The sequence below is a fragment of the Cyprinodon tularosa genome, unplaced genomic scaffold (genome assembly GCF_016077235.1).
Source record: "Cyprinodon tularosa strain WSP-4 unplaced genomic scaffold, ASM1607723v1 ctg101, whole genome shotgun sequence".
NCBI lineage: Eukaryota > Metazoa > Chordata > Actinopteri > Cyprinodontiformes > Cyprinodontidae > Cyprinodon > Cyprinodon tularosa.
The window spans coordinates 178,806-206,301 of record NW_024037794.1 but is presented as its reverse complement, the minus strand read 5'-3'; the positions used below and the strand labels follow the sequence as shown (position 1 = coordinate 206,301).

The 27,496-nt window shown below is 38.7% G+C and overlaps 1 protein-coding gene across 4 annotated transcripts; it reads left to right on the top strand.

Annotated features, from left to right (window-relative positions):
- The first annotated feature begins 349 nt into the window (after positions 1–349).
- Positions 350–27,496, top strand: brd8a (bromodomain containing 8a). Of its 4 annotated transcripts, none has more exons than XM_038277068.1 (20): positions 350–737; positions 1,053–1,149; positions 6,397–6,469; positions 6,564–6,613; positions 6,705–6,827; positions 6,900–6,980; positions 7,067–7,131; positions 9,648–9,790; positions 10,046–10,237; positions 16,292–16,382; positions 16,473–16,622; positions 16,708–16,859; positions 17,276–17,684; positions 23,493–23,545; positions 23,642–23,904; positions 24,036–24,128; positions 24,833–24,901; positions 24,994–25,276; positions 26,565–26,609; positions 26,695–27,496. In XM_038277068.1, exons 1-20 carry the CDS (start codon positions 719–721, stop codon positions 26,752–26,754), a joined length of 2,511 nt encoding a protein of 836 aa, XP_038132996.1. In that variant the 5' UTR covers positions 350–718; the 3' UTR covers positions 26,755–27,496. The 4 variants fall into 4 exon arrangements, with proteins under 4 accessions (XP_038132996.1, XP_038132978.1, XP_038132987.1 ...); XM_038277050.1 differs by having other exon boundaries at positions 351–737; positions 16,705–16,859; XM_038277059.1 differs by having other exon boundaries at positions 352–737; positions 6,400–6,469; positions 16,705–16,859; positions 26,695–27,495.

The following is a 27,496-nucleotide window of genomic DNA, read 5'->3' as shown; positions in this document are numbered from 1 at the left end:
CCATCCTCTGACATGGGAGTTGGGCGCTGGTTCTGCTGGAGGTTTTCTCCTGGGTTTTTCCTCTCCACTGTCACAACAAGCATGCTTAGTGTGAGGGATTGCTAATCAACTGCTTTTCCTTTGATAGAAAACTTTGAATCAATTTGACTGTATGATCTGGTGAACTGTAAAGTGCCTTTGGGTGACATATGTTGTGAATTGGCGCTATAGAAATAAATTGAATAGAATGATACATTTTCCCAGATGCAATGAAGCTAATCATTTCTAGGAAACAAGAGAGCTCATAGATTCGCCTAAAACCCCAAAACAGGCTAACTTGTGAAAATCGCTCAGTCTTCAGGGTTGTACCACCATCATCATCATCATCATAACTGAGGTGGGCGTGAAGGGACACTTCACTGCTAGCTAGAATGACAACCCTGAGAGGAGTGAGCTGAATATTCAGCAGCTCGGTAGCTTAGTTTCTATAAACGCTCAGGCCAGATGAAACATTTCTGCTTCTCCTAACTGAACGCAGCTCCCGAGCTAAGTTAGAGCAGAGAAGAAACGCAGGGCTGGGACCGTGATTCAGCGAGCTAGCTAAGAGAGAAAGAGGAAAAGACTGATTAACGTAAACTGTTTGGCTGAATCTTCTTCGGCGGCTGTTAGCTTCGTTTTATCCGCCGGCTTTTTTTTTCTCCTCCCAACAAGATGAAGGGAAGGTCGGGATGACAGGAAGATGGCAAACGGGGCTGGAAGTGAGTAACTGGTGCACTAACTTCCCTTCATGGCAGCCCTGCTCCGCTGCAGGGATTAATGCATGTCACCGCGGGCTGACGGCTCCATCTAAAGCACAGCTGTTCGCTCAGCTCTCATTAACGGACACTAACGACATTTTGGTTTTCTGTCCGATTTAATGTTGGATTATAGTTCATGAAACTACAGAGAAAACATGTCAGGCTCCCTAGAGGCCTATGTGAGCGAAACCATCAACAGAGCAAAAAAAAAAAAAAGGTTTTATTTCTATGTGTGTATATTTATAAATAACGTCTTCACCCTTCCCACATGTGTAGAGCACAAGCTGCTTGTGATTGGACCGACGGAGCCATGGTCAGTGAGGGAGAAGCTGTGTTTGGCCACATCTGTCATGAAGAGCGGGGATCAGAACTGGTAAAGCTTCCTCTTTCCACCCAGTCAGCCCAGAACCATCCATTCAACTCTTCATCAGGTGTTACTGATATACAGCATAGAGGCCAGAGGTGTGAACGAGGGCGTAGGTTTGATTAGGGACACTATTGGTCTGACGTCATTGGTCCTATGCAAAAATATGCATGCTCGTTTTTTTCATGATTGACGTGAAAATCAGGGTGTATTTCGTTTAAAGAGAAACACATCATTTCTTGCTACATCTATACAAATGTTATAAGCACTACACACACTAGATGCTGTTTATCAATGACTGACTGACTGAGTTTGATTCCTGGCCCGGGGTCTTTCTGCATGAAGTTCTCCCTGAGCATTTGTGGGTTCTCTCTGGGTACTCCGGCTTCCTCCCACAGTGCAAAAAACATGACTGTTAGGCAAGGGCGTAGGTTTGAGTTCCACTTTGGTAGGAACACTATTGGCCCAAAGTTTCATTAATGTCATTTTACCTATGCAAAAATATGCATGCTTTTTTTATGCTTGATGTGAGCATCTGGGTGCATTTCGTTTAAAGAGAAAAGCAGCATTTCTTGCTACATTTATACTAATTTTATAAGCACTACACACACTAGATGTTGTTTATCTATGTTTCAAGCGTCGCCGGCTCTGATGAATGAGGAATTAGGACTTGTTTCCACTTTGAAAAGGTTTCAATTTAAACTTACCAGTGACTAAGACAGCAGGTAAATATGTGCCTATTTAACCAAATATAGTCTAAATATGCCTGTTATATGGGGATTTATACTGTATTTTCTTTTGAAGATATATAATTGTGAAAAGGTAAACAGGTGAAACACACTCTTATTTTTTAAATGCTCTCTCTGTATCATGAAACAACGCAAAATAACACATTCAAGGGACACAAATGCATTTATTGTATTTACATGTAGTGGCATCATCTACAAAACACGACATTAAGAATGTGATTAAATTTATTCCAATATAAAATCACTTTTAACAATTATTAAAAGAAAATATAACACCATCTTGTCTGTAAGCTAATAATATTCAAAATAAGTGAAACCGTAATAATGCTTTCTAAACAAAAATAGCAGATCTTTAGGCGCCATCTCGTGTTGTTATACTCTATAAAAGAAATAACACCTGCTATTTATAGCTGAACTGCCTCAAAGGGTCGTCATAAAATGAAAACAGTAATTGTAATGAAGTATTGTTAAAAGGGAAACCTTCGCATTTTCTTTTTCAGTCGGGTATGGCTAAGAATCAGCTATCAGCAGCGTTCGTCTGTTTTAGTGTAGATACAATTACGTTTTTTTTCATTAGGACTAGTTTCCTAATATTATTTGAAGTAACTAGCGTGAATAAAATTCTTATTTCGTGCTCCAAGTACGCACACATACGGACTAGAAAACAGCCAATCAGGAAGAGAGAAGGCGGAACTTGAGACAGAACAACCAATGAGAGTGGAGTTAAACAGCACAGTTATTGATTTAAGGGACAGGAAAGACTGGGCAGCACACAGACGGAGCGACAGCAGCAAGCTGCGAGAGAAAAAGAATTGGCTTGATCCACCATGCTAAATTGTAAATTAAAAACAGGTTCATAAACATGTTATTAAAATCTAATTATTGGTAGGGACAAATAGGTCGGTCCAAAACTTTGGTAGGGACATGTCCTTATGGTCCCTATGCAAACCTACGCCCATGAGCACTACACACACTCGATGCTGTTTATCAATGACTGAAGCTTAACCGGCTCTGATGAATGAGGAATTAGGACTTGTTTCCACTTTGAAAAGGTTAGCATTTGAAATTACCAGCGACTAAGACAGCAGGTAAATCTGTGCCTATTTAACAGGATATAGTCTAAATATGTCTGTTATACGTGGATTTATACTTTCCTTATTTTGAAGATATAGTATTGTGCGCAGTAGGTAGCACTGCTGCCTTGCAGCGAGAAGGTTCCGGGTTCGATTCCCAGCCCGGGGTCTTTCTGCATGGTGTTTGCATGTTCTCCCTGAACATGCATGGGTTCTCTCTGGGTACTCCGGCTCCGGGTTAATTGGCTTCTCTAAGGTCCCCTTAGGTGTGAGTGTGTGTGTGAATGGTTGTTTGTCCTGTTTGTCTCTGTATTGCCCTGCGATGGACTGGCGACCTGTCCAGGGTGTACCCCGCCTCTCGCCCAATGACTACTGGAGATAGGCACCAGCACCCCTCACGACCCCACTTGGGATAAGCATGTTAGAAAATGGATGGATGGATAGTATTGTACAGAGGTAAAACCCACTCTTATCTTGTAAATATTCTCTTTGTATAATGAAACAAAGTGAAATAATAGATTCAAGGGACGCCAAATAAATGTATTGTATTTACATATGCACTGGAACTAGAAGAGGTACTGAGCATTTAATATATTCACTTCACTCTACAAGTTGTACATCTAGGATGTAGTTACTCCGTTTAACCCATTTCATTTATTTTATTAAGGGCTGAAACAATTAATTCGATTAATCAATTATTGAAATAATGTCAACAAATTTACTAATCGATTAATAGTTAACTGCAGTATAGAGAGTCTAAAAGATGTCTTTAGCTCACAGTGCGACCCACTTAGAGCAGGAAATATGCCAAAATTGTACAAAAATAAAAATAAAATTTGCATTTTAGATAAAACGTCTTCGTCTGTCAATATTCGCCTTCCAGAACTCCTCTACTGCTGCAACAACGCTGTATTGTAAATTATAAACATGTTATTCAAAGGTTATTGTTGGTAGGGACAAGTAGGTCAGTCCACAATTTTGGTAGGGACATGTCCCTAGGGTCCCTATGCAAACCTACGCCCATGGGTGTCAAATACTTCTTTACTGTTCTTAACCCCCTGAAGCCTGAATTGATATACATGTAAATTTAAAAAGACATTTTGTGTGTTTTTCCCCTTCAATGAGATGCCAAATTAAAATAGTTTATGTTAAAAATAAATAGAAAGGACGGTAAAATATATATTGTACCAGCCGTTATAACTTCATAATAACATACACTGTGACTAGCACAAAACTGAAAAAAATTTTCTGAAAATGAGTAAAAATGTCTTAAAATAAGTGTATTTACCCTTAATATGACTACAGTAGGAAAATAAGATGATCTGCCAATGGAACGAGCATTTTTATCCTTGAAATAAGATAATTAGATATTATGCACAAAATAAGAGACTGCAGTTCTTGTTTGTTTTAACTGTAAATCATCTTGTTCATTGGCATGTTTCGCTTACCTGCTTAATTCAAGAAAAAAAATGCTCTTATTTTAAGAAAGATTGACTTACTTAGATTTACATTTTTTGCAGTGTAATACAAGTAGTTTGTTGCTTATTAGCAACAACATGCATCAATGGGTTAAGTTCACTTTTTAGGTATCTATACTTTACTCCATTATTGATTTTTCTTCCTACTTCTGACTTCTACTCATTACATTTTCAAACAAGTATCTGTACTTTCTATTCCTTACATTTTTAAAACAAACGTTACTCGTTACTCCTGGCTTTGGTTTTATGTTTATAAATATTTATTTCACGTCATGTGCGCCATCCAATGCAGATCATTGGTGCCATCCACATCTAGTGAAACCTAGCGTGATTGGATGAGTCATATAATGCAAACACGCTAAAGGAAATCATCAGAAGGTGTTCTTCACACTGCAAACATGAATTGTCTAATGCCATACTACAATGTCGGATTCGGAAAAAGATGTTGAAATGTCTGAAAGGTCGGAGACAGGCGAGATTGTATTGGGAGATACTATTGTTCTAAATATGCAATAACTCCAGTCCTCTACTCATCATCTCCGTTAACCATTTATTATCATATTTTAAAGATGCATCTGAGCCTCTTCTTTTGGAAATTGGACTGATTGCTGGAGTTTGGATTAGCTGCTAAAAGTTTTAAGATCAGAGCTCTTAAAAGTCCAAATCTGCACATAGATCTTTAAAGGCTCTTCTTCGCATGAGAGATGAAAGCTTTCAAGAAACAAAAGACCTTAAACACATAGGACTGTCTTTCATGTGTTTTTTTGGGGGCGCTACTACTTGGGTTGCTCTGTCCGCTTAAGATCTTTTTTACAGTCTCTATACTGCGGTTAGCGATTAATTGATTACTAAATTAGTTGACGACTATTTCAATAATTGAAGTTTCAGTGTGTTTTGAGAAGAACACTTTGGCTGCTGTGAGGATAGTGGTGGCGGCAGCATGCTGAGGGCCTGTTTTACTTGACTTTGCCGAATAATGTGAAAGGATGACCCCCTTCCCTCAATATCTGGACACAGACGGATGTTCTGATCATCACTGATCTGAAACATTAATTAATTCATGGGTTTTTGGATGATAAATGCAGGTTTTACTAAACATCTGGAAAGGTTTTGACCTTAGCTTTGTAAAAACTATAGATTATTCTCAAATGGCAGTTTTTTTGTCAGGAGGAACCAGCCTGTAGGAGCCATAAATGGAAACATACTTTGATGTTAGTTTGTCTGGGTTTACAGCTGTTATGGTTTTGTTTTTATTTGTGTTTTGGTTGGATGTTTGTAGAGGAATATCAACTAGATGTGGGCGGAGTTTTGCAATTGGGCATATTACTCCTCCTTTGGAGTGTCACTGGTAGAGAGTGGGTGAGTGGGCAACTGTATTTTTTTTTGACCGCTATACAAATCGCTGTGATATATATTTGACAAGATACTTTTTTGCTAATAAAGTTCACATCAGCACCATATTGATCTGAGTTAATCCTTTTTTCAACGAACGTGTCTGCCTCCCAGCAGCTTTTTTCTTTGCTGCTGCGCTAAAGCCAGTTCAGATGTACTCTTCCAAATCTTAGAGAAAAGCCGTCAGATCAAGGTCCTACTTTTTAACCTCCTATCATTAGTGTGGGTGTTTTTAATCTTACAGCCTGTATGTATAATTTAGGTAATGTGTTTAAGAGAATCCATAATAAATTCAAATGTATGCTCATGATTGCCATTTTTATGAGTCATAAAAATGTAGCTTTGTTATCAGTCAAGCCTGAAAAAGAAGATCATACCATATAAATCCTTAAAACTTCAAACTTAATGTCAGTCTTGTGATTGATGAGTCTACATACTGTAAACCTTAGGCCATACTCTGGTTTTCTGCCTTTAGTTTTAAATACATGCTAAAGGCTGCTTTTAGACTTGTTCTGAAATGTATGAGTAGTGTTTTCCTAAATAAACCGCATGTGTCTCTGTCAGCAGGGTTTCTGTCAGTCGGGCCATCAAACCATTTGCAGAACCAGGCCGACCTCCAGACTGGTTCTCTCAGAAGGTATCCGGACTTCTTTCTTGCTGCATACATCTACGCTGCAGTTATGACTCATCGTATTTAAAAAAAAAAAAAAATCTTTACTGCATCTTCACAGCATTGTGCCTCCAAGTACTCTGGGCTGCTGGAAACAACAGAAGCTCCAAAGTGAGGAAACAAAAAAAGAGAGTTCCTTCCTGTTATATATTTGCAAATTATGCACAAAGCACCATAAAAACATGCCTGTGCTTACCCGTAGGCGGAAGCGTGGTGAGAAAGGTGAAGTGGTGGAAACGGTGGAGGACTTGATTGTCCGCCGGCTGACTGGAGAGAGGATTGAGGAACTGAAGAAGCTGATCAAAGAAACACAGGAAACACACAGGTTGTCTTTTCAGCTCTGTTTAAATATCAGCAGATTGAAGGTCAAGAGGTTAATGTGCTGCTGCTTTAACAGAAAGCTGAAAAGAGAGGCTGAGCTGATTCAAGCGGGACATCTGGATTCTAAGTTGGAGGAGTTATGGGAAGACATTCAGCTGTAAGGAGAACTAAAAAAAATGTGATCTTTACATAGCTGTATAAATAAAGAAAATGTGTTTAATATTTATACTTTGTGTCTGTCAGGAAGAAGAAAAGGGAGGAAGAGGAAGCAGAGTTAAAAAGAAAAAGCACAGACGCTGCTTATCAGGGTAAAGTAATTTTCAATTAATATTTTATTTAGTCCTTTGGATCTATTCATTTATATTTATGCATTTAGCAAGCAATTTTTATCCAAAGCGACTTACAAAGTAGGCGTTAGCATGAAGAGTCTTGCCTTAGGACCCACACTGGCAGCTCACTTCGTTTGAGATATAAGAATGTCTGACACAAGTCAGTACAATTTCTTTGGACTATTTTCTATTACTTATTTCACAACCTTATAGATATGAAAGAGGATTTTTCTCAGAAATTAAGTGTCCAGATTGATCTAAAATAACTTAATTGATGGATGGTGTTCTTGCACATGGACCCCTCCCTCCCAAAAAAAATTTAATCCATAAACGCTGGCCGTGGTGGGGCCTACAAAATATTAGCCAATCCACTTTGCCTGCTGTCGAAAGTGGATTGGTTAATTGTTTGTCAATCAAACATTTTGCATACGTGCCCCCATTAGGAAATTCTTTTCAGAAATGGCGTGCCCTGAAGGAGCAAAAAGGTCTGAAAACAGATATTTTGATTGCAAAACATCTGCTGGACAGGTAAATAAGGTTTAATTCTGTAATATATACTGTATTATCAAACATGTACAGTCAAAATACAATATTACCAGCTGAGGCGTTTCCAGCGTACAGAAAGTTTGCGAAGGAGGGGGTAATGACACATGCACACCATTCAAAAATACACAGCCGTTGGACATATCTTCCACCACATTATTATCTTTCCTCATAAGATTTACTTCAAAAATATATATTGTTAGTATTTGCACACAAATGCTGCAATATCAAGCACCCCAGGCCGGGAATCTAACCCAAAACATTCTTGCAGCAGGGCAACAGTGCTACCCACTGCGTCACTGAGCAGCCCCCTAACTGGAATTGTACTTTTCAAACATTGAATAAAAAATGTACAACACTCTGAAACTGAGAGTTTCAACATTCATTACAGAAATATACTCATACATAAGATCAAGAATATTTAACTTACACAAAACAACTTCTGGGCGAGGATCAGAACAGAAACAGCCACTTAAACTTTGAGCAGTAGTATAAAGATTATGTATGCCTCTATTTAAAAGAAAAAAAGCATGTACAAATACAGCATTAATAGTAAAAGTGCATTATGTTGTACTGCATTAGAAAATGTACCGAATAAAACATGAGGTTGGTATGACGTTTAAACAACAAATACACAGTATTTCATGTACACGTTTTTGACAAATAACATATACCCTATTTGGCAATTTGGACCCATTGCTAATATTTGGTATTTAATGCCACATGTTCCTACCTTAAAATCACAAACTCATGAATGCATTTAGGAAAGCAACTTCAGGGTGTTTACTTTTAGGGAGAGTTTAAATCCATCCAACGGCAGGAAAAGTTTTTGGAAGACTTCAAAAGTGTAGCGCAAAGTGGGAGGGTATGCCAAGTTCAGAGCATATATCAGTCCCATGAGCAGCGAGCAGGCTTTTGCAGTACTGTTGCACCCTGCCAAAATGACTGTCGTCGGGACTACCTATTGTTGTGTGTGGTCCTATAACGTCTGGACTCGGAGCAGAATCAGTCCTGCTGTGAGCTACAGTGTGCATGTAATATTTTTAAGTTTATGTACATACAGCTATTAAACATTTAACTACTATAAGTAAATATAAGTAAAACTTACTCTTTTCCCAAAATGTATGTATTACATAAAAAAAAAGGTTTAATTTTCTTTCAGAAACTCCATTTTTTACTGAAGCTTAAAAATACAGAGTAGAAATTATGACGAATACTCTAATAGAATTTACTGCACTGAAAAGTCACTTTTTTCAGTGTGCATCTAAGACAATTTCATCATCAATTCAAAGCAATAAGAAAACAACTGAAATGTTATTTACGGTAACTTAAACTTGACTTGTAAGTCATGAAATTATAATTTTTTAAATAAAGGCCTTAATTTCTACTTCTGATTATCATGGCATATAAAATCCTTTATTTAAAAAAAAAGTTTAAAAAAACAGTTTTGTAAGATATATTATATCAGATATAACTGCTTCCGGTTCATCATAAAGCTGTATGCTCAGAAAAAAAGCTTGAGGAGGAGAAAAAGTTGGAGAAAAATGCAAATAAAAAAAAAAAATAGGCTGGAAAACGAGGAATTCGGGACATGTCGACGGCAAAGATGCCGAAGGATTTTGCCGTGTTATTTATTTTGAGGAGGAGAAAAAGAGATGTAACAACCAACTATGAGCTGAAGAGCAAATACTGTTAGCAGCCTTAAAGCTCTGTGTTAAAGATCCTTCTTATATAACTGACTTTTCTTTGCTGAAACTGTTTTTTAGTGGATCTTTAAAGTTAACAGAATTAAATACGACTTCTTTTTCAACCCTGTTTCAATTTGTTGTGATGCAAGGATAGCCCAGCAACTGTTAGTCTGTGCGCACAGCCAAAAGCAGGAGAATCAAGGTTTTATTTCCTCATATAGAAAAAATAGTGTCTGATAAGAAAACTGCTTCTCCCTCTCTCAGCCAGACAGGCAGCTAAGAGCATGTCTAAACGGATACCCAGCATTACCATGCATTCGCCCCCAGCTTGTAGCTCCCCAAGCCAGGACTTCCCACAGGGCGACCAACCTGAGAGCCTGACGCTGGATGGTCTGTCCACAAAGAATGTAAGTTTAGGAAGGTTCAAATGCAAACAGTAGGTTTACACTTCAAAATAAACCTTCTTCCACTTTTTTTTATTTAAAAAGTTGTGTATTTTGTCAGTGTCAGTATTTTTTTTTTCACCTTTTTAGGGGCTTCCGTTTTTTAAATAATTTCTTTACAAGAAAAACAAAAGATGTCACATTAGAGACACGTAAGACAGTTGAAAACTAACGTATAATTAAACTGATTATTTTATTATCTACTATTTTTGCCTCCAGTCTTCAGGAGCAGCAACCTTAATGACATTTTCTCAAACCTCTGGAGCTGCTAACGATGAGATAAACCATGGGGCACTTCTGGAGGACCCCACTCAGAAGAAGCTCCTAAACCAGAAGGCCACCCCCCCACCATCTCCCCTCCTGTCAGAGTTACTGAAGAAAGGAAGCATCTTGGCTTCAAATTCCAGACTGGTAAGAAGCTGGACTTCCTCTCTAAATGAAAAAAAATCATCAGAGCAGCTCTTCCAAAATTTACATCACTATTTCAAATTACTGCATTTAAGAGATTAGGGATGGGTGATATGTGTAAAAACAGTTTATGAACAGGTGTTTAAAGATGTTTTTATATGAAGGTAGATTTGTTTCTTTATTATTTAATCAAAAAAAAGGTTACTACAATCAAAAAATATATTTTCAATTACCGTATTTTCACGACCATAAGGCGCACCGTACTAAAAGGCGCAGTCTCAGTTATGTGTCCCATTTCTGTATTTAACACACACATAAGGCGCACCGGACTATAGGGCGTGTTTTTTATATACAGGTACATGTCCTCTACTACCTTTAAATACCTCTACTGCTTATTTAAAAATACAGCCGGGGCAAAACTGAGTATGATTGTGCTTTATTCAGGTATTTATTACAAAGTATTAATCAAACCTGGGAGCTGCCCTGAGACAGACACATCACAGATGACACAGCGCTGTGATCACTCCTAAATTAACTTAAAATCCTGAAACCTGCCGACGGAATATGTTTGCTTTTATTGCCGGTATCCTGGTGCCTGCAGTTTAAATTATTTAGATGAAAAACACCTGCCAGCCACCGCGGTGAACCCGGAGGCTACCCGGCCTAGAGGCTTCTGATGAAAGGATTTCTACTGTCGGTGCACCGCTGGTATGTGGGGGTCTGAGCGCCTCCGACAGAAATAGATAATCTGGATGAACTGACTACAATTATTACGTTTTCAGGTAAACTTTCTCGCTTAAAAACATATTAAAACTACTTTATTCCCACTGATCACAGCAAATATAGCTGCAAGATTTAGATTATTTAGATGAAAAAACACCTGCCAGCCACAGCGGTGAAGAGGAGGAGACCCGGCCCAGAGGCTGCTGTTGAATTAAGTTTTCAGGTAGAAAAATAGAGCGGGAGCAAAACTGAGTATGTTTGTGCTTTATTCAAGTATTTATTACAAAGTATTAATCAAACCCATCAAAGTCATCATCCTCTGTTTCTGAATTAAACAGCTGCGCTAAATCAGAAATGCCAATTTCCCCTTCTTTGCTGTCAGAGTCACTTTCCGTGCCGGGCGGCTCCTCAGAAATAATGCCGGCTTTTGCGAAAGCTTGAACAACAGAGCCAGCAGACACGTTAGTCCAAGTATCTACAATCCATCCGCAAACGGTGGCGTAACTTGCCCGGCGCTGCATTCCACTTTTCCTGAAACTGTGGTCTCCGTCGGTCATCCATCGCTCCCACGCCGCTCGCAGCCTTACTTTGAACGGCCGGTTCACACCGATCTCGAGTGGTTGAAGTTCCTTTGTCAGACCCCCCGGGATAACAGCGTTCATTTGATTCACCTTTTTTTTCACATCGGCTGTGAGATGGGCACGCAGTCACAGATTAACAGCGATGGTGATGCGTGGAAAAAACACCTGGTCTCCTCACATACACCTGCCTCAGCCACGCTTTCATCATCTTCTCATCCATCCAGCCCTTTTCATTTGCCGTAATATCATATGTCATCAGAGCGATGTGTCTGTCTCGCTGTCAGCTCCAAGATCAGCGTCTCTGATTGGTTGAAGCGGCGCGTCCAGCAGCAAAACTTAAATTTTTCCATCTCGAGCAGCAGCAGCGCGTTGGCAGATGCTTAAACGCTCCCGACGCGCTGCGCCTGTTGCTCAAAACGCGCTGCGGGACCTTTTGCTGCGCCTATACGCGCGTCAACCGTTGACTTTGCATGTAAACTCGCTGCTTCTGCTGCACCTGCTGGGTCCAGTTCACAACGATGTCGAGCGGTTGAACAGCGAGCACAGCGTTAATTTATTTCACCATGTTTTTCACATCAGCTGTGAGATGGGCACGCATGGAGTTACAGATTAACAGCGATGGTGATGAGTGGAAAAAAAACACCTGGTCTCCTTACATTCAGCCACTCTTTCATCATCTCCTCAATGAGGTGGTCTCAAAAGTCGCAGTTGCAACACACATAGGGCGCACCGCACCAAAGGGCGCACCGCACATTTTGAGGGAAAAAAAAGACGTTTAAGTGCGCCTTATAGTCATGAAAATACGGTAAAAAAATCTTCACTTTAATGAAAAAAAAACTTTTCAATCAAGGAAAAAAAGTATTTGAATGCAAAAATACATTTGAGAAACACTGCTTTTCTTTGATTGAAACTGTTTTATTTGATAGAAGTGCAGTCTTTTTTGTTTAAAGCAACTTTTTAAATTGAAGTAACATTGTTTTTTGATTGGACCATACAATGGGTAGGACATTTGTGTATTTATTATTCAATCAAAAAAGAAGTTGCTTCAAACAAACAACAAAATCAATAAAAAAAAAGTAACTTCAATGAAAAAATAAATGTTTTAAATCATAGAAAATAGTTTTTGAATGCAAATAAAATATTTGAGACTTAAAAAATTGCATTTGAAGGCTTTTTTTTATTGTTGAAAATGCTCTCTTTGGTTGAAGGGATCTATTTTGTGTTTATTTTTGTGTTTGTTTCTCTTTTTTGCTTGTTTTAAATTCCTCTCCCACCGCAATGTTTTTACATACAGGTAAAATGTAAAGCTGACAACTTTGTCCTCTTTCGGCTGCTCTGCCTCTACGTATTTATTAATTACTCATTCTAAGCCATTGGAGCGCTGTCATTTTTGATGTGATGTTATTAGACTTTCACATAAGTATTTATTTTAAGTAATATTTCCTTTCTGCTAATAAAAAGCCAAATTTATTGCAGACTGTCCCTTTAAGGCTGTGTCTGCTCATCATTATGGTCAAAGTCCCATAAACACAAATACGGCTCTAATATTTGATATATGCTGGATGGTGCTTTGATGTCATTTGCTGCTGCTACCATGTGGCAAACAATTGATCAGAAATAATACATCTAAATGATCCTAATGATTACTTTATAAACATCAAGGTCTGTACTTTATTATTATCGCAAATAGGGCTGCATATAACGATTATTCTTTTAGGTTGTGGTATAATTACTGCTCTAAGTGGGTCGCTCTGTCAGCTAAAGGCATGTTTTACAGTCTCTTTACCGCAGTTAATAATTAATCGATTACTGAAATAGTTGTTGATTATTTCAATAATCGATTAATCACTATTAATCTGATTAGTTGCTTTAGTCCTAGGTGCAAATAATTTGTAGTCTTATGGTGATATAGAGAATTTTACAAAAAACAGTAAGCAATAGAGCATAAAATTCAATCCTAGTATAGAATAAAATAATACATATATACTGATACAAATGCAGTGACAGTGTGAATCAGTCCAGGTGCAAAGCAGTATTTTAATATTAGATGAAGCAGTTCATTTCACCTTTATGTATTTGGTTATTGCACAGAAATTGTTCACTTGCTGCACATGATCAGTACGATCAGTATACGATCAGTATGATTCAGGGGGACAGGTTCATTTGGTTTTGTAGTTGTTGGCTCCATATACAGCTCTTAGAACTATCCTTAAATGTGTATGTCTTGGTTTAGTGTAACCTGTATTTTATCAGGTCATTCAGATGGTTGATGGAGTGGGAGGAATCCTTGATGATATTGCAATGCTCTGCTGAGGTAGGATCATCAAGGATGCTTCCCACCCCAGTAAAATAATCTCATTTTGTAAAAAGAGAAAAAAAATACAACCTTAAATACATTTATTCTGTAGTGGAAAATAAGTCATTGGTTTTTATTTATAAAACATGGACAGAAATAATAACTTCATCACAGATTAGATAATTTTTTTTATTAAATACAAAATGCAAATGTTAAAAGTTGCTACAACTAATAATACATTATGTAATTATGATTCATTAAGTTATAACAGCCAAAAAAACGTGCTTATATTTTAGTTCAGCTGCTGAAAGAATGAGATGTTTAACAAATCTTAATCTTAACTTTTTTTCCTTCTCCATCAACATGACACAAATAACAGCAATAAATGTTACAGAATATTATTATAGTTTTATTTGAACAAAAATATTTTAATTTCAATGAAAAAAAAACCTTTATAAAAGAAAATGACAACGGATAGCAAGTGGAGGAATTGGCAATGCATGTGCTTCACATCTTTAAAGGCACACCACAGACTTTATGACCTGAAGAGTTGATGCGTATAAGTTTTTTTAAATGATTCCTCAGGCCAATATACAGCGCTTGACACTATCAATGCGACGAGCTGGGCTCCCCTCTTGAATTATCGCCTATGTAAGCTAGGAGATGATGGACCGTCATTGGCCAGGTCATGTAACCTGGAAAAACGTATCGCTTTATGACCACAGGCTCTTTTATCATCATAGAGTTAAGGCTTTTGCTTTTCCGCCTCCTCTACTACTGGTCATGGCTGAGGCAAGAAAAAAGTTTAAACCGTCTGAGGAGACTAAGAAGAGAAAAAATTAAAGGGATCGTGTCTGAGGAAAAACAAGAGTTGATCATGGAAAGGAGTTTGTTCTTTGGTGCAGGCTGAAAGAAGTAGCCGGACGTAAAACCGATTCTCTTTTCTCAACTTTATTATTAGCCTGGTAAGTTAACACTTTGCTCTTAGTATACAGTCATATATCTTTGTATTTATTTTCAATGTTGTCAGGGTGGTTTCTGTGTCCGTGCAGTCTTTGTTTTACTCCCTCTCTACCGCAGATGGCTGCTGATTAGCAGGGAGGTCAGGTGCTGTGCGTAGGTGTTCAGTTTTCATTAAGGCTTGGATGGCTTAAAAGCGGATGGCTGTCAGCACTTGGACGCCAGAGTGTTGGCCATACGTGGTTGTTCAGATCTCACTTCGGAGCACCTTCTGAGAGTCACTGATCTCTGCAGATCTGATCAGCTTCTGGTCGGCCCCGCAGCCTCTCTGAGATTCAAGCAGTCACGCCAGCGTGATGCCCAGATTTACTGTATCTTGCTGCCACCCCGCAGCCTGATCGGCTGACCCCTGGCTAACCCTCTACCTACCAGCCTCCTGACGCTGGCAGCCACCTTCCCCATCTTCCTGCATTTCCCGCCTACGGACCTCTGCAACCTCGCTCACTCCCCCCAGTGGATCGTTCATGTCTGAAGCATTTAGCCTTTTAGCGCCATTGTTCTCATCGTACACATACTCCCATTGACTCTCGCTCTCTGTTGCAGTGTGCCTCATGCTCTCTTCGTTTCCAGACGCCCTGAAGAAACTGCACGTGTTGTCCCTGTTTTTTTTTTTTTTTAAATAAACAATCTTAAATCTGTTGTACCTGTCTCCTCAGTGTGTTCTGCATGTGGGTCAGAAAACAAGGGATTATGACAGATGTTTAGAAGAAGCAAAATACAGGCAGTTACAGGTCTAATGCCCCTAGTGGCCAAAAGGTACCAATTGTGCCTTTAAATTTGTCCTTGTAAAAATTGGATCTGTAATATGTGTTAAAGCTTTCAGACAAAAAAAATTACTTGCTCTAGGTGATTTAAATAAATATTTTGTTGATGGGTTTGAGGTCTTTTTTACTATTATAGCATAGCTTTTAGTCTAAAATCCCGATTCCTTTTTACCACTATAATCCTTCACTCACCCCTCCATTGACTCTTTCCAAATTGATGGGCAAAACTTGCCCATCAATTTGCCCATCAAAAAGAACTTGCAAAAAAAAAAAACAATTGAACCTCAGTGAGCTGCTTCTGATAAGCAACTAAAAAGAACGAGTTTAAAGATAACTCATGAGCAGCTGAGACTAAACAAAACAGAGCCAGAAAACCTATAACTCTTAGTTGCTTAAAAAGGGAGGAAATACAAAAATAAGTTAACATTTTACTTCCAAAGACTACCAGCTGGTCTAAAAGTACAGAATAAACTGCAGGCTCAGTAGTTTTCTAAATTTGACTACAAATAATATGCCTTTGGCTGCAGTGTTGTAAAAACTGAAACAATCAGACAGATGGGATCCTACATGTTCCAATAATAGACGATTAAAAACTTATAAATAACAAGAACTTCAGTGAACATCCTAAACTATTAGTAAAATACAACCTTCCTCTTATTTGTGTTCCTCCCAGATTGGAGAGAGTGACGGGTCTCCTGGTAACGTGTCAGGATCACATGACTCACAGCTGCATTCATCCTGCCAGCCTCTTTCTCAGGCAACAGGTACGAACCCTGCATTAGCAGCATTGATTTTATTCCTAGTGATGCTGCCCACCTATTGCATGTTTCAGTACATTTGTTTGTTTACAACAGGTGCCCCGATGCTGTCCCGTCTTCTGGAGGCAGGTCCTGCCCAGTTTTCCTCTTCGATCGGTTTCATGGTCGGCACAGACTCCCCTTCCAGTGGTTCCGTCTCCACAACTCCATCCGCCTCCGTTGACCCTACCGTGTCAGAAAGCACAGGTCGACCCGCCATCTAATTTTGTGGATATTTTTCTAAATAAAGTTTTTACATTGTTTAAATCTAGGGTTGTTTTGCGTGCAGCAGTGGATTTGATGGCGCCGTCTGTACGTCCTAACTGCCGAGCTGATTCTGCTGAAGATAAGGTAGCAGAGCTCAGTGAGGAGGATGTGAGCTACATGGGGGACGAGCTGGACCTGAAGACAGTGGGGGATATTATCGCCATCATTGAAGACAAGGTAAAAAAAAAAAAGCAACAATTGTTCAAATCGTCTGTTTTCATCTGAGATGGACAGATCATAATTTTGTGGACAATTTCTCACCTGAGAGCTTTGATCCACCACTTTTTATATTCCCCCTCATTTGTTTGGTTAGTTTATTAAAATTGAACCATGTACAGGTACAACCATCTCAAAGGAAATTACATTTTATATTAGATTTAATGTCTCTGAGCTACTTTCCATTGGTAGTCCAAAGGGTAGAAAAAGACAAAATACAGAGAAACATACAAACAGGCTGGATCAGTAAAGTCTTGCTTCCCTAGCTGGAATTAAATTGATTATTTTAGAGTTTGCCCACTTCTTTTTTGTTTATTGGAAACAACTAATTGGACACAACAGGGTTTAAAAGGGAATTTTCCTTCTCAACGTTGCAGGCAGATGAGGCAGCAGAGGCGCTGGATGCTGCGGCAGTTGAAGCAGCTCTGTCCCTCTGTGAGGAGAATGACCACGCTCTGACAGCGGCCTGGGATGCTGTGCCTTTACAGCCCCAAGAACCACACCCCACTCACCGGATTCTGGAGGGAGGAGCAGAAGTGTCTCTCTCTTCTCTGTACAGCAGCGAAGAAAATAATCTTCCAGCATTTTCCCTGGAGCTGGGGAGCCTTCATCCCACCTCCTCCTGCAACTCAAAGACTGTGGAGCACAGTGCCACGCCTGCACAGTGTCAAGGAGTGAGAGAGACAGAGGGAGCGGATCGCTCACGCAAACGCATTTCACTAGATGGTAGCACACAGTGTGAAGGTGAAAAACCACCAGCACAAAAGCCAGAAAAAACCCTCAGAGGTATGTGTACACAGGCCTGAATACAGTGGCGTGAAACAGTGTTTGTGCCTTACAAACCTAAATGTTTTAAATCCTTAAATAACTAAATAATGATTTCATTCATTAAAGAAAAAAACACCCAACCAATACCTCTGGGAAAAAGTAATTTCCCCATTTTTATATATATAAAAAAGCTTCTTTTTTTATTTACTTTGTACAATCCAGCTTCCATCCCAGTGCAAGTATGAGAAGAAATAACATAAGCCATTCCAGGGTTTTTGTATAGTAAAAAAACATGCATAACAGATGAGTGATTTTTTCTTATGTTAGGGGAAAAACACAATCAAGAGCATACATTTACCATAATCCTGACCCAAGGTACGTTACATAGCAAAACAGTATTTGCATGTGATGTACATATCTAGACCACAGTGATTACTGATTTTGCATTGTTTCTCCATTTAGACCAGATCCTGAAGAATGATTCCCTCATCCTTGAATAGAAAAAGATAACTTCTTCAGCATGTAAATGTTCTGTTCAGTATTGACCCAAATTAAGTTTTTTTTTTTTTTTTTTAATAGAGCAAAATTTCACAAGCCAAACTCAGGTATGATTATTATCCGACCTGCAGATATGATGAATAATTTCAATAGTGATAATTCATTTTAGTTAACAAAACATTTCGAAACGTACAGAGACATTGTAAAATATAATCAAATCAAAACAAGAAAAGGAACTTTAAGTCAACAGAGTAAAAGAAAGTTCACACAAGTGATAAGTTTTGTGTTATATGTATAAGTTGTGTGTTTGTTTTGAGTGGCTTTTAAGGAAGGGTAATAAGTTAGTATAGACCTGTGGGAGCGAGGGGGTGGGTGAATGTGGAAAAGTTTGGCTAAATATTATATAAATATAAAGATTAGATACTGAACTGAGTGGGGAGCCACTGTAGCTGCTGTAAAGTGGAGATGACATCATCATTTGTTGGACAAAAGGCAAGGATGCAAGCAGCAGAGTGCAAGTTATGGATTAATGAATTAATCTGAAGTGGATAGATATTAATCAACTAATGATTCACTAATAAGCTAGCCTGGGTGCCAGTCCGAACTTAGTCCCGCCCACAAGGTTTGAGTTCGGGGAAGTTCGGTCTGGCTCTGCTCCATAGTAGCGCGAGTATTATCGCCCACTGTCAGGCGATCCAATCAAATTGTCAGGGCGGGCTTTATACGATGATCGACAGATGATCAAAAGTAACGTTATCAAGCACGTGACCAATGCGCGCTTGGGTGACAACAATAATGGCTGCCGCTGGAGAGTTTGGGTGAGTAGATTCTGCTATTAGGTCTGTTCTAGAAGATATCGACAGCAAACTAATTTTAAAAGAGGAACAGAGAAACGCGATCAAGTCTCATCTTCTTATTCTAGGCGTGAAACTGCACGCTTTGATTTTTGTGGACAACAACTATGCCTCGCTTAAGATACGTCACGCACTCCGTTGCTCTTATTGGTTGTAGGTCTATCCAATTGAGTGCAGAGGCATTTTTTTTCCTGGTTCGTTCAAAACACGCCCCATAATCACAGCTCTATGGAGCAGCATCAGACTCATATTCTGACTAGAATTGAGTCTGACTACGTCAGGCTACTAATAAGCTGCATTCTCCAGAGACTTTTTTAAAAGTTTTCTATTTTATCTGAAGGATTGTTTCATTAAAATAAAAGGCTAAATACTTTTTGCAATATGTTGAATTTTAAAAGAGGACATTGTTTTATTTTTGCAATTAACTGTGCCAGCTGGACTAAATACTGACTGAAAGAACTGAAATATGTATTCTTACACATTACTAAACTTAAAAATTTAAAACAAAACAGGAACCTATTAGCCTGTGATAGCCTGGTGACCTGTCCAAGGGGGACCCCGCCTCTCGCCCATGGACAGCTAGAGATAGGAACCAGCACCCCTCGCGACCCCAGCTGGGATAAGCATGACAGAAAATGGATGGAAGGAACCTATTAGATCAGTGGAAAAAAATAAAGATGAATACTCTGTTGGACAGCAGTAACATCACAGCATTGAAATGAAATACTTCTAAACAAACGTTATCAATTAATCAGAAAAAACAAATGTGTTATCTAAAAGAAGTGCCCTAAAAATGATGTGTTGCGAATCATTTCTATATAAATAAACTCATTTGAATTGAACAAATGTAATTCTAGGAAACCAATAATCAATGGTTAATGGTAAATCCTGGCTTACTTTGTTAGAAACTTCAGAAGACTCATGTGGGAGCATCAACAATTCCCTGAATCAAAGACTGCCTGACAGACAGACCAGATTTTGTTAGACTGGAGGCTCAGCTGCCTAGTCAAGTAGTCAGGAGCACCACAGGGGGCGGTACTTTCACCATTCCTTTTTACTCTGTACACCTCTGATTTTCAGTACAAAGAAGACTCCTGTCTTTTGAAGAAATACAGATGAAGCATCCAACAGTGGTAGGATGCATCAAGGAAGGACAATAAGAGTATAGAGAGCTGGTGAACTGCTTTGTGACATGGTGTAGAAATAATCATCTGATCCTGAATGTCAACAAAACAAGAGAGAGGATTGTAGATTTCAGAAGAAACAGGAACAAGTTGAATCCTATTAATATCAACAGAGAAAAAGAGGAGATGGTTGAGGAGTATAAATACATTGGCATTCACCACAACAACAAACTGGACTGGAGACACACCTGTGAAGCCGTCTATTAGAAGGGACAGAACAGACTGTACTTCCTAAGGAAGCTTTGGTGTTTGCAGCAAGATGCTGTTTATCTTCTCTAAGTCTGTTGTGAAGAGTGTGAACTCTTCTGTCATCATCTGCTGTAGTGACAGAGATGGCGTGGGTACTGAGAAAAGTATAGAGGTGGATTATAGAACAAACCTGAAAATAGCTGACCTAATAATATTATTAATTTGGAATTGAATGGAGAGGTTGCTATCTAGGATGATTCCCCAACCCTTTCCCTCAAAGCAGTGTTTCCCAACCTTTTTTTACTTGTATAAGCCTTTGGGCATTTTGTCTTACCATGAGCACCCCTCTCAGTCAAAAGTATTGATGATTGTTCAAAAGTGCACATACAATAACTGATTATAAAACAAAAACTCATTTACTAAATCTTTTAACCTGAGCATTAAATTTTTAGAGCAAAAATTATATTTACATTGATTTAATTAGTTTCATCTGAGATGAGCTCTGATAGCTTTATTTTAAAACAGCTGTTCCCAGTCTATTCTTCCTCTTGTTTTGGTGAACTCAAACATATAAGAAAAACAAAGTGTTTGGGCAATAAAAGCTTGTTTAACTTTTCTATCGGGTCATCAAAAAGCAAAACCGATCCCAGCCCTATTTTTTTTACTACCTAAGAAATAAAATATTTTCATGTACCCATTGCAATGCACTCACAGACCACTAGGGGTACACTTATCACCGGTTGGGAAACACTGTTTTTAAGGAAGGGGGGAAGTGAGGAATTATCAATGATAAAAGAAAATTTGATGATATTGGTGCAAATTGAAAGAATTTCTGTTTTGTCTGGTAAAGTGTATTATTAGGGCATGATGATGTGGCCAAAACTTACATTAATAAAGGATTCAAAATTTTGGTTGATATGATGTAATTTAAGCATCAATATGAAATATGATTAAAAGCCTGAAAATACTGCCAAGAATGCCATGACATGGTTATGACAACGATGATTATAATTCACCAATTCAAATATTTGCTTTTAAAAAACAAAATTCAAATTCAAACCTTGAACGTCAGTCTCTGACAAACGCTGTACTCTTCGACTGTAATGCATGCTACAAAATATCGGAAATGTCTTATCACTGTTATTGTATAAAATTAGATTGGGATATATATATTGGCATTGAACTGTCATCCGGCCCCATTTGTTATAAATTATTAGATCAGAGGAGAGATAGGAGGTAATGTGCCAGATGGTTTGCAGAAGAGGTAGAGCTGGGTGTCATCTGCATAGCAGTGGAACTAGACATTGAAGTGGAAGAGGATGGAACCGAGGATGAGAAGATAGATGGTAAAAAAGGAGCAGGGCCAGGATTGGGCCCTGAGGGACACCAAAAGTGATAGGAGAGGGGATGGAATAAAAAGTCTTTGGCTGGGTAAACAGAGTGTGGGCAATTAGGTGTGAGCAGAACCATGAGAGGAGAATATTTGTAAGCCAATAGAAGAGTCTTTGGAGGAGGATGGAGTGTGTTGAACTGTAAAGTGCCTTGAGATGACATGTGTTGTGAATTTGGCGCTATATAAATAAACTGAATTGAATTGATACAGTGTCAAAGGCCTAACTAAGGTCAAAGAGTAATAGTAGGAAGAGAAGGCTGGAGTCAGAGGTCATTGGGGATATTAATTAGGGCTGTTTCAAGCAAAAGCTGGGGATGAATACTGGACTGGAGAAGCTCTATGAATTAATAATGGCAAGATTTGAGAGATAGTTATTTCTCCAAAATCTACTTGAAAGCTGAAATAGCTCAAAAAGCTACACATAATTCAAAAAATAGTATGCAAACAAATGTCTTAACCTTTAGTGACTCTGGAGAGGATACAGTCAGATTGGTTTACAGTTTCTTTCAAGGAAAACCAGTGGATTGCATCCAACCATTGACTTGCAAGACATTCTCCTCTTGGATGAGCTTGCGGCAATGATTTTTGCATGGATGTCGTTGTTGACTAAACAGCAATCTCTCACAGTAATTGGGAAGAGAAAAAAAACTCCCTTTTAACAGAAAGAAACATTCAGTTGTGTGAGGGGCCTTATGCCGAGGCCGACTGGGTTTCAAGGCAATGCATTCATACATACAAAAAGAAACTGTTGACCAGCTCCACAGATGGCCCGTCCAGGAAAGATACGGCCAGACACAAAGGCTCTGGGACAGTTCTCATGTCAGAGGATGAAAAAGAGCACATACAGTTAGTCAAAGTAAAAAAAACAATAAAAAATAAAACAGGACTACACTAAAAAAACAGGCCAAACTCCAACATCTGTGAACAGATATTGATGGCAGCAATCCACGCTAGTATTTTATTCCAGGATGGATTTACAGTCAACAAGAGCAGACCTAATGAAGCTACTGTGACAAGAAAAAGCAGAGAGAACATAAAAGTTATGGGTGGAATGAACAAATATTACTAAATGAGCAAATAGAGATAGAATGAATAAGAAAGAAGAAAAGTGTTCCCTATGTCCTCCAGCAGCCTAAACACATAGCAGCATAGAAATGGAAAGTAGCTCAGGATAAGCTAATTATTTCAGGTATGAGACAGGTGCAGCCTCACCAAAATCAATGATCTGGTTGAGAGAATAACATTCAAAGCACTGAGGACATCACCTACCACTGTTGGGGTCAGAGTTCATGACTTATCAATAAGGAACAGATTTGAAAATCCTCCAACGTGACTAAATTAAACATTTTGACCAAGAAAAGGGTAAAATTCCGATTTTGATTTCAAACAATAATGGTTAGTTTTTACAAACTCTTGGTGCCGGTTGTTTCAGGTAAGAGAGGCTGAGCAAGTTATTAGGTTAAGGAGACAAATTAGAAGTGGAAGGATTTTCCTTTAATGCCTGAAATCATTTGAAAGTTGTCTTTTGTATTTTTTTAGTTATCTTTATGTTGTAATTTTTTTTAATAATGTGAAACAATTTATTTTGACTCAAAGAAAAAAGCACATCGAAAATTGTTTGGGTACAAACGCCTTTTCACAGCCCTGTATGTTTACCTCATACCCTGCATTTTTATAAACATTTCCTTCTTGTCATTCATTTGTGCAGTTTTAACAGACTCAGTATTAGAAGACAAACAAGAAACAGACTGGGAGTCCCAGGTATAGCACCCAGGGTAGAGAAAGCAAACACAATGCATCGCATTCTTCTACATAAAGTCAGCTTTTTCCCCATATGAGTCTTAACTTTTGTCTTAGGAAAGGAAGGTAGAGGATGGCCTCGGAGCTGAGGAAGTGGAGAATGTGTCGGAGTCAAAAGCGGACAGTGAGGTCACAGGAACAGAGTTGTGTGAGGAAGAAGATGGGGTGGAGGAGTTCTCCTCTGAACCCGATGGCGAAATGGAGCTAGAACCGGCAGCCAGCGAGAGCGAGGACGGTTACAGTCTCCGCACGGCTTCTTCATCTCTCCAGCTGCACACCACTGCAGACTCCATCCCCAGCAGCCCCGCCTCATCACAGTTGTGAGTGGCACAGATTCAGAGTCCATCATCAGTGTGTGATGTTGGAGGCATGTACCTCCCAGATGGTGCTGCAGTTTCCACCTCCTGCTGACATTTGGTTCTTTCCCTTCTTTTCTACCTGAACTGAGCAGCTCAGTGTGCAGTGAGGATCTGGAGGCTCTGCAGGCTCACAAGATCTGGAAGAAAGCCATCATGCTGGTGTGGCGAGCAGCTGCCAATCACAGGTCAGTATGCAGGAATTACACCACCTTGCATGATTATTCACACTCATGTAAACCTTTTGAAATTTCATAGCTGTTTCATTGCTGTTTGCAAAAAATAACTCAACCTCAGTCAAGCTTTAATTAAAAAAATCTAGGAAGAGTTTTGCCTTGTTGTAAGAAGAAAAACTCCCTGCAGCTACGGCTGCTTTTCTGCTAAAGGAGACCCTCTGCTTCAGTCTTTAATGTTTTGCGTCCAACAATATTTTTTGTCACCATGTTTATTCTCCTTTATCTTTCTGTTTTTAAATCCATATGTCCTCATATTGACTTGCCACCACTATGGGGATAGAGTGGTTAAGGCATGGGGCAGTATTGTTTCCCCTTACATATCAGGTTTTGCATGTGGGACAGGAAGTAGACCTTTTTCTTTCCATCTGACCCAACATGGATTGTGACAAACTGAAATTGGCACAGTGTTGCTACATTGATGGCTTACTTTTTGCCTATTTACCATAAAGGAAAAGGTTGACACAAACGTCTTGGTAAGTTTAATAGTAAAGGCCAGTTTTCAAATGATTTACTAAGCAGTGATCTGTGAGGTGTTGTTTTAACTTTACCTCTGACCTCTCTGTTTTCTCTGGTTCCTCGTGATGCTGTTTGTTCACAAATGTTCACTAATAATTCTTCGAGCCTTTTAAAAATCAGCTGGATTTATTTTGTTGTAGGTATGCAAATGTCTTTCTTCAACCGGTAACAGATGAAATTGCTCCTGGATACCACAGCATTGTTCACAGGTAAGCATTAAATCCATCTTCAGCTGTAAAAAAAAAAAAAAAAAAAGTTAAAACTTTCATAACAACTTTTCCTTTGTTATTGTCTCCCATAGACCCATGGACCTGGCCACCATCAAAAAGAACATTGAGACAGGTTTGTTACGGACCACGGCTGAGTTTCAGAGGGACATCATGCTGATGTTTCAGAACGCCGTCATGTACAATGGGCTGGACCATGACGTGTACCACATGGCTCTGGAGATGCAGCGGGACGTCCTGGAGCAGATCCAGCAGTTCCTGGCCACCCAGCTCATCATGGAGACGTCCGAATCTGGAATCAGTGCAAAGAGCCTGCGGGGCCGCGACAGTACGCGCAGACAGGACTCCACTGACAAGGTGAACACCAAATCAGGGCGGCCTGAAGCATCAGGCTGGTAGAAAAATTGAAGAACATTAGAACAGCTAAATATTCCATCCACTTAGTTAAGTTCTGAAGCTTTGCAACTTTAATGAAAAATCAAAACTTACTATAAAAAAAAACAACCTTTTTCTTCTCTTGTTTTTTACCAATTTATTTCAATTGCTATTGTATTTCTATTTTTGTCTGACACGTTTAGCTGTTAAAGGTTTAATTGTTTTAAAGGCCTTAAATGTCACTACCTGCAACTCCCTCTTTCCTTCTGTGTGGTGACAGACCCACTAAAAGCGTAACACTGCCACCTAAAGAGCTGTGAAAAAGTGAAAAAATTTATTAAATGCAACAAAAACAAATATTAAGTCCCTCGATGATTTAAAACATTTTTTTTTCTTTAATTCTCAAGTCCTTCATGTGCTTTTAATAAACTTACATTGATGCAGTTCAGGTGTTTGGAATCTACCAAGGATTTATTTTAAACCAAGTGAAGTCTCTTAAATTAAGTTTGCATCTTGTGAGCAAGTAATCTTTTTATTTAAAAAAAAACGTAGGTAGTTTGGACTAGGGCCTCATAAGATCAGGAAACCTGTACAATAAGTGCATGATGTTCTTGAATACTCTTAGGATGATATGAAAAAGGGAGAAAAAAAATTTGTTTAGCAGATTTGAAGCACAATGACCTTCCTAGAATCGTATCAGAATAGTCCAGGAAAAGCTAATAGCGAAATAAAAGCTGTTTTGTTAAAATGACTGCGTTATGCATCTGTTCCTAAATAGTTTTTAGTGACGCTGACCACAGAATATGCAGCTTGAATAAAGTCAGACAGTAAACAAAGACCCATTCATCTTAGATTTAGAAAATTGCTAAAAAATGTTAAAGAATAGAGGCGAGAACAAGACAATTAAAACCTATTATGCAAAAATATATATGTCTCTGGTGTTTTTTTTCCTTTTAAGAACATACCTGTCCATCTCACAACAAGACTCAACTGTTTCATTGAATCCAGTAAAACATTATATAGAACTACACTGACAAATAAAATTGTATATGAAGAATGAAAATATTAATATAAGTGGAACAGCATTTGTTGATGCAGTTCCTGAGACAAACCAAGCATGTTATTTCAGAAATGTCTCGCCTGGACTAGATGCGCAAAGAAACGGCGAATGTTTGCTTTTTGCATTACCAATTCCTATAGAAATAGGATCCATAAGCAGTTTTCTTCTCCCCATTAAATCCTGTCATGCTCATTTGTTTCACTCTTCCAGGACACCGTCTCCATGTCCTCTCCAGCCTTCCTTCTTTCTCTCTTTGTAAGTAGAAACCTTAATTTCACAATTTATATTCAGATTTGTAATTTTTTCTAAAATGCTGCTTTTCTCTTATTTTTCATGGTAGGACGGCGGCACCAGGGGGCGCCGTAGTGCCATTGAGGCTGACTTGAAGATGAAGAAGTGAAAATTGCTGATAAAACTCTTGGAAACCAAGTTTATAAAGCGAAAGAACATGGATGAGTGTTGGTCAGGGGGTCTACCGTGTGAATTTAACTTGATAAAGTGATAAAGCATAAGCGTGGGAAAGCTCTGCTCTAAGACAGCCATCAAGATATGGATTATAGATCACTGTGGGGCATCCTGTGTGAGCAGGTCAAACGTTTCATCCATGTTGCTGCAGATCACTTAGACTTAACCTGCTTCCATCTGCCTGGAACAGTAAAAACCTGCAGAGATTTACTTCCTCACAATGTTTCAATAGCTGTGGTCCATATATAAGGATATTAGTTACCCCTTGCCTACAGTTTGGTTGTTTAGTGTTTTTAACTCATAAAAATGTGTGTGTGTGTGTTAGTGTAATATAAAACCAAAGGTCAGAGAGTCTGGGAAAAGGTCTGCTTCTTAAAGAGGCAGAGCTGAACGGCACATTCATCCCAACCGAAAGGCCTTTTGTGTAACTTTTCATTTCTTAACCTATTTTGAAAGTTTGTTTTCTTAAAATGTGTGTTTTTATTTTCAATTGTGTAGAAATAACTTTCCCTCGGTGACACTTCCTGTGAAACAGTAACAATTTTGAAATTTTGTTTGGATTTATGTTTCATGTATCTGAGCAAATGAGATGGTATTCATTTGTTTTATGGACCAGAAATTGTTAGAACACAATAAAATTGTCCTGGAAGCAGAGAAAGGTCCAGTTCTAGTTGTGT

Excerpts from the sequence above, each read along its gene's own strand:
- brd8a (XM_038277050.1), top strand. Across the intron at positions 16,623-16,704 it reads TACCGTGTCAGAAAGCACAG|CAGTGGATTTGATGGCGCCG; the intron begins GTCGACCCGCCA and ends TTTTGCGTGCAG. Across the intron at positions 23,546-23,641 it reads AAACAGACTGGGAGTCCCAG|GAAAGGAAGGTAGAGGATGG; the intron begins GTATAGCACCCA and ends CTTTTGTCTTAG.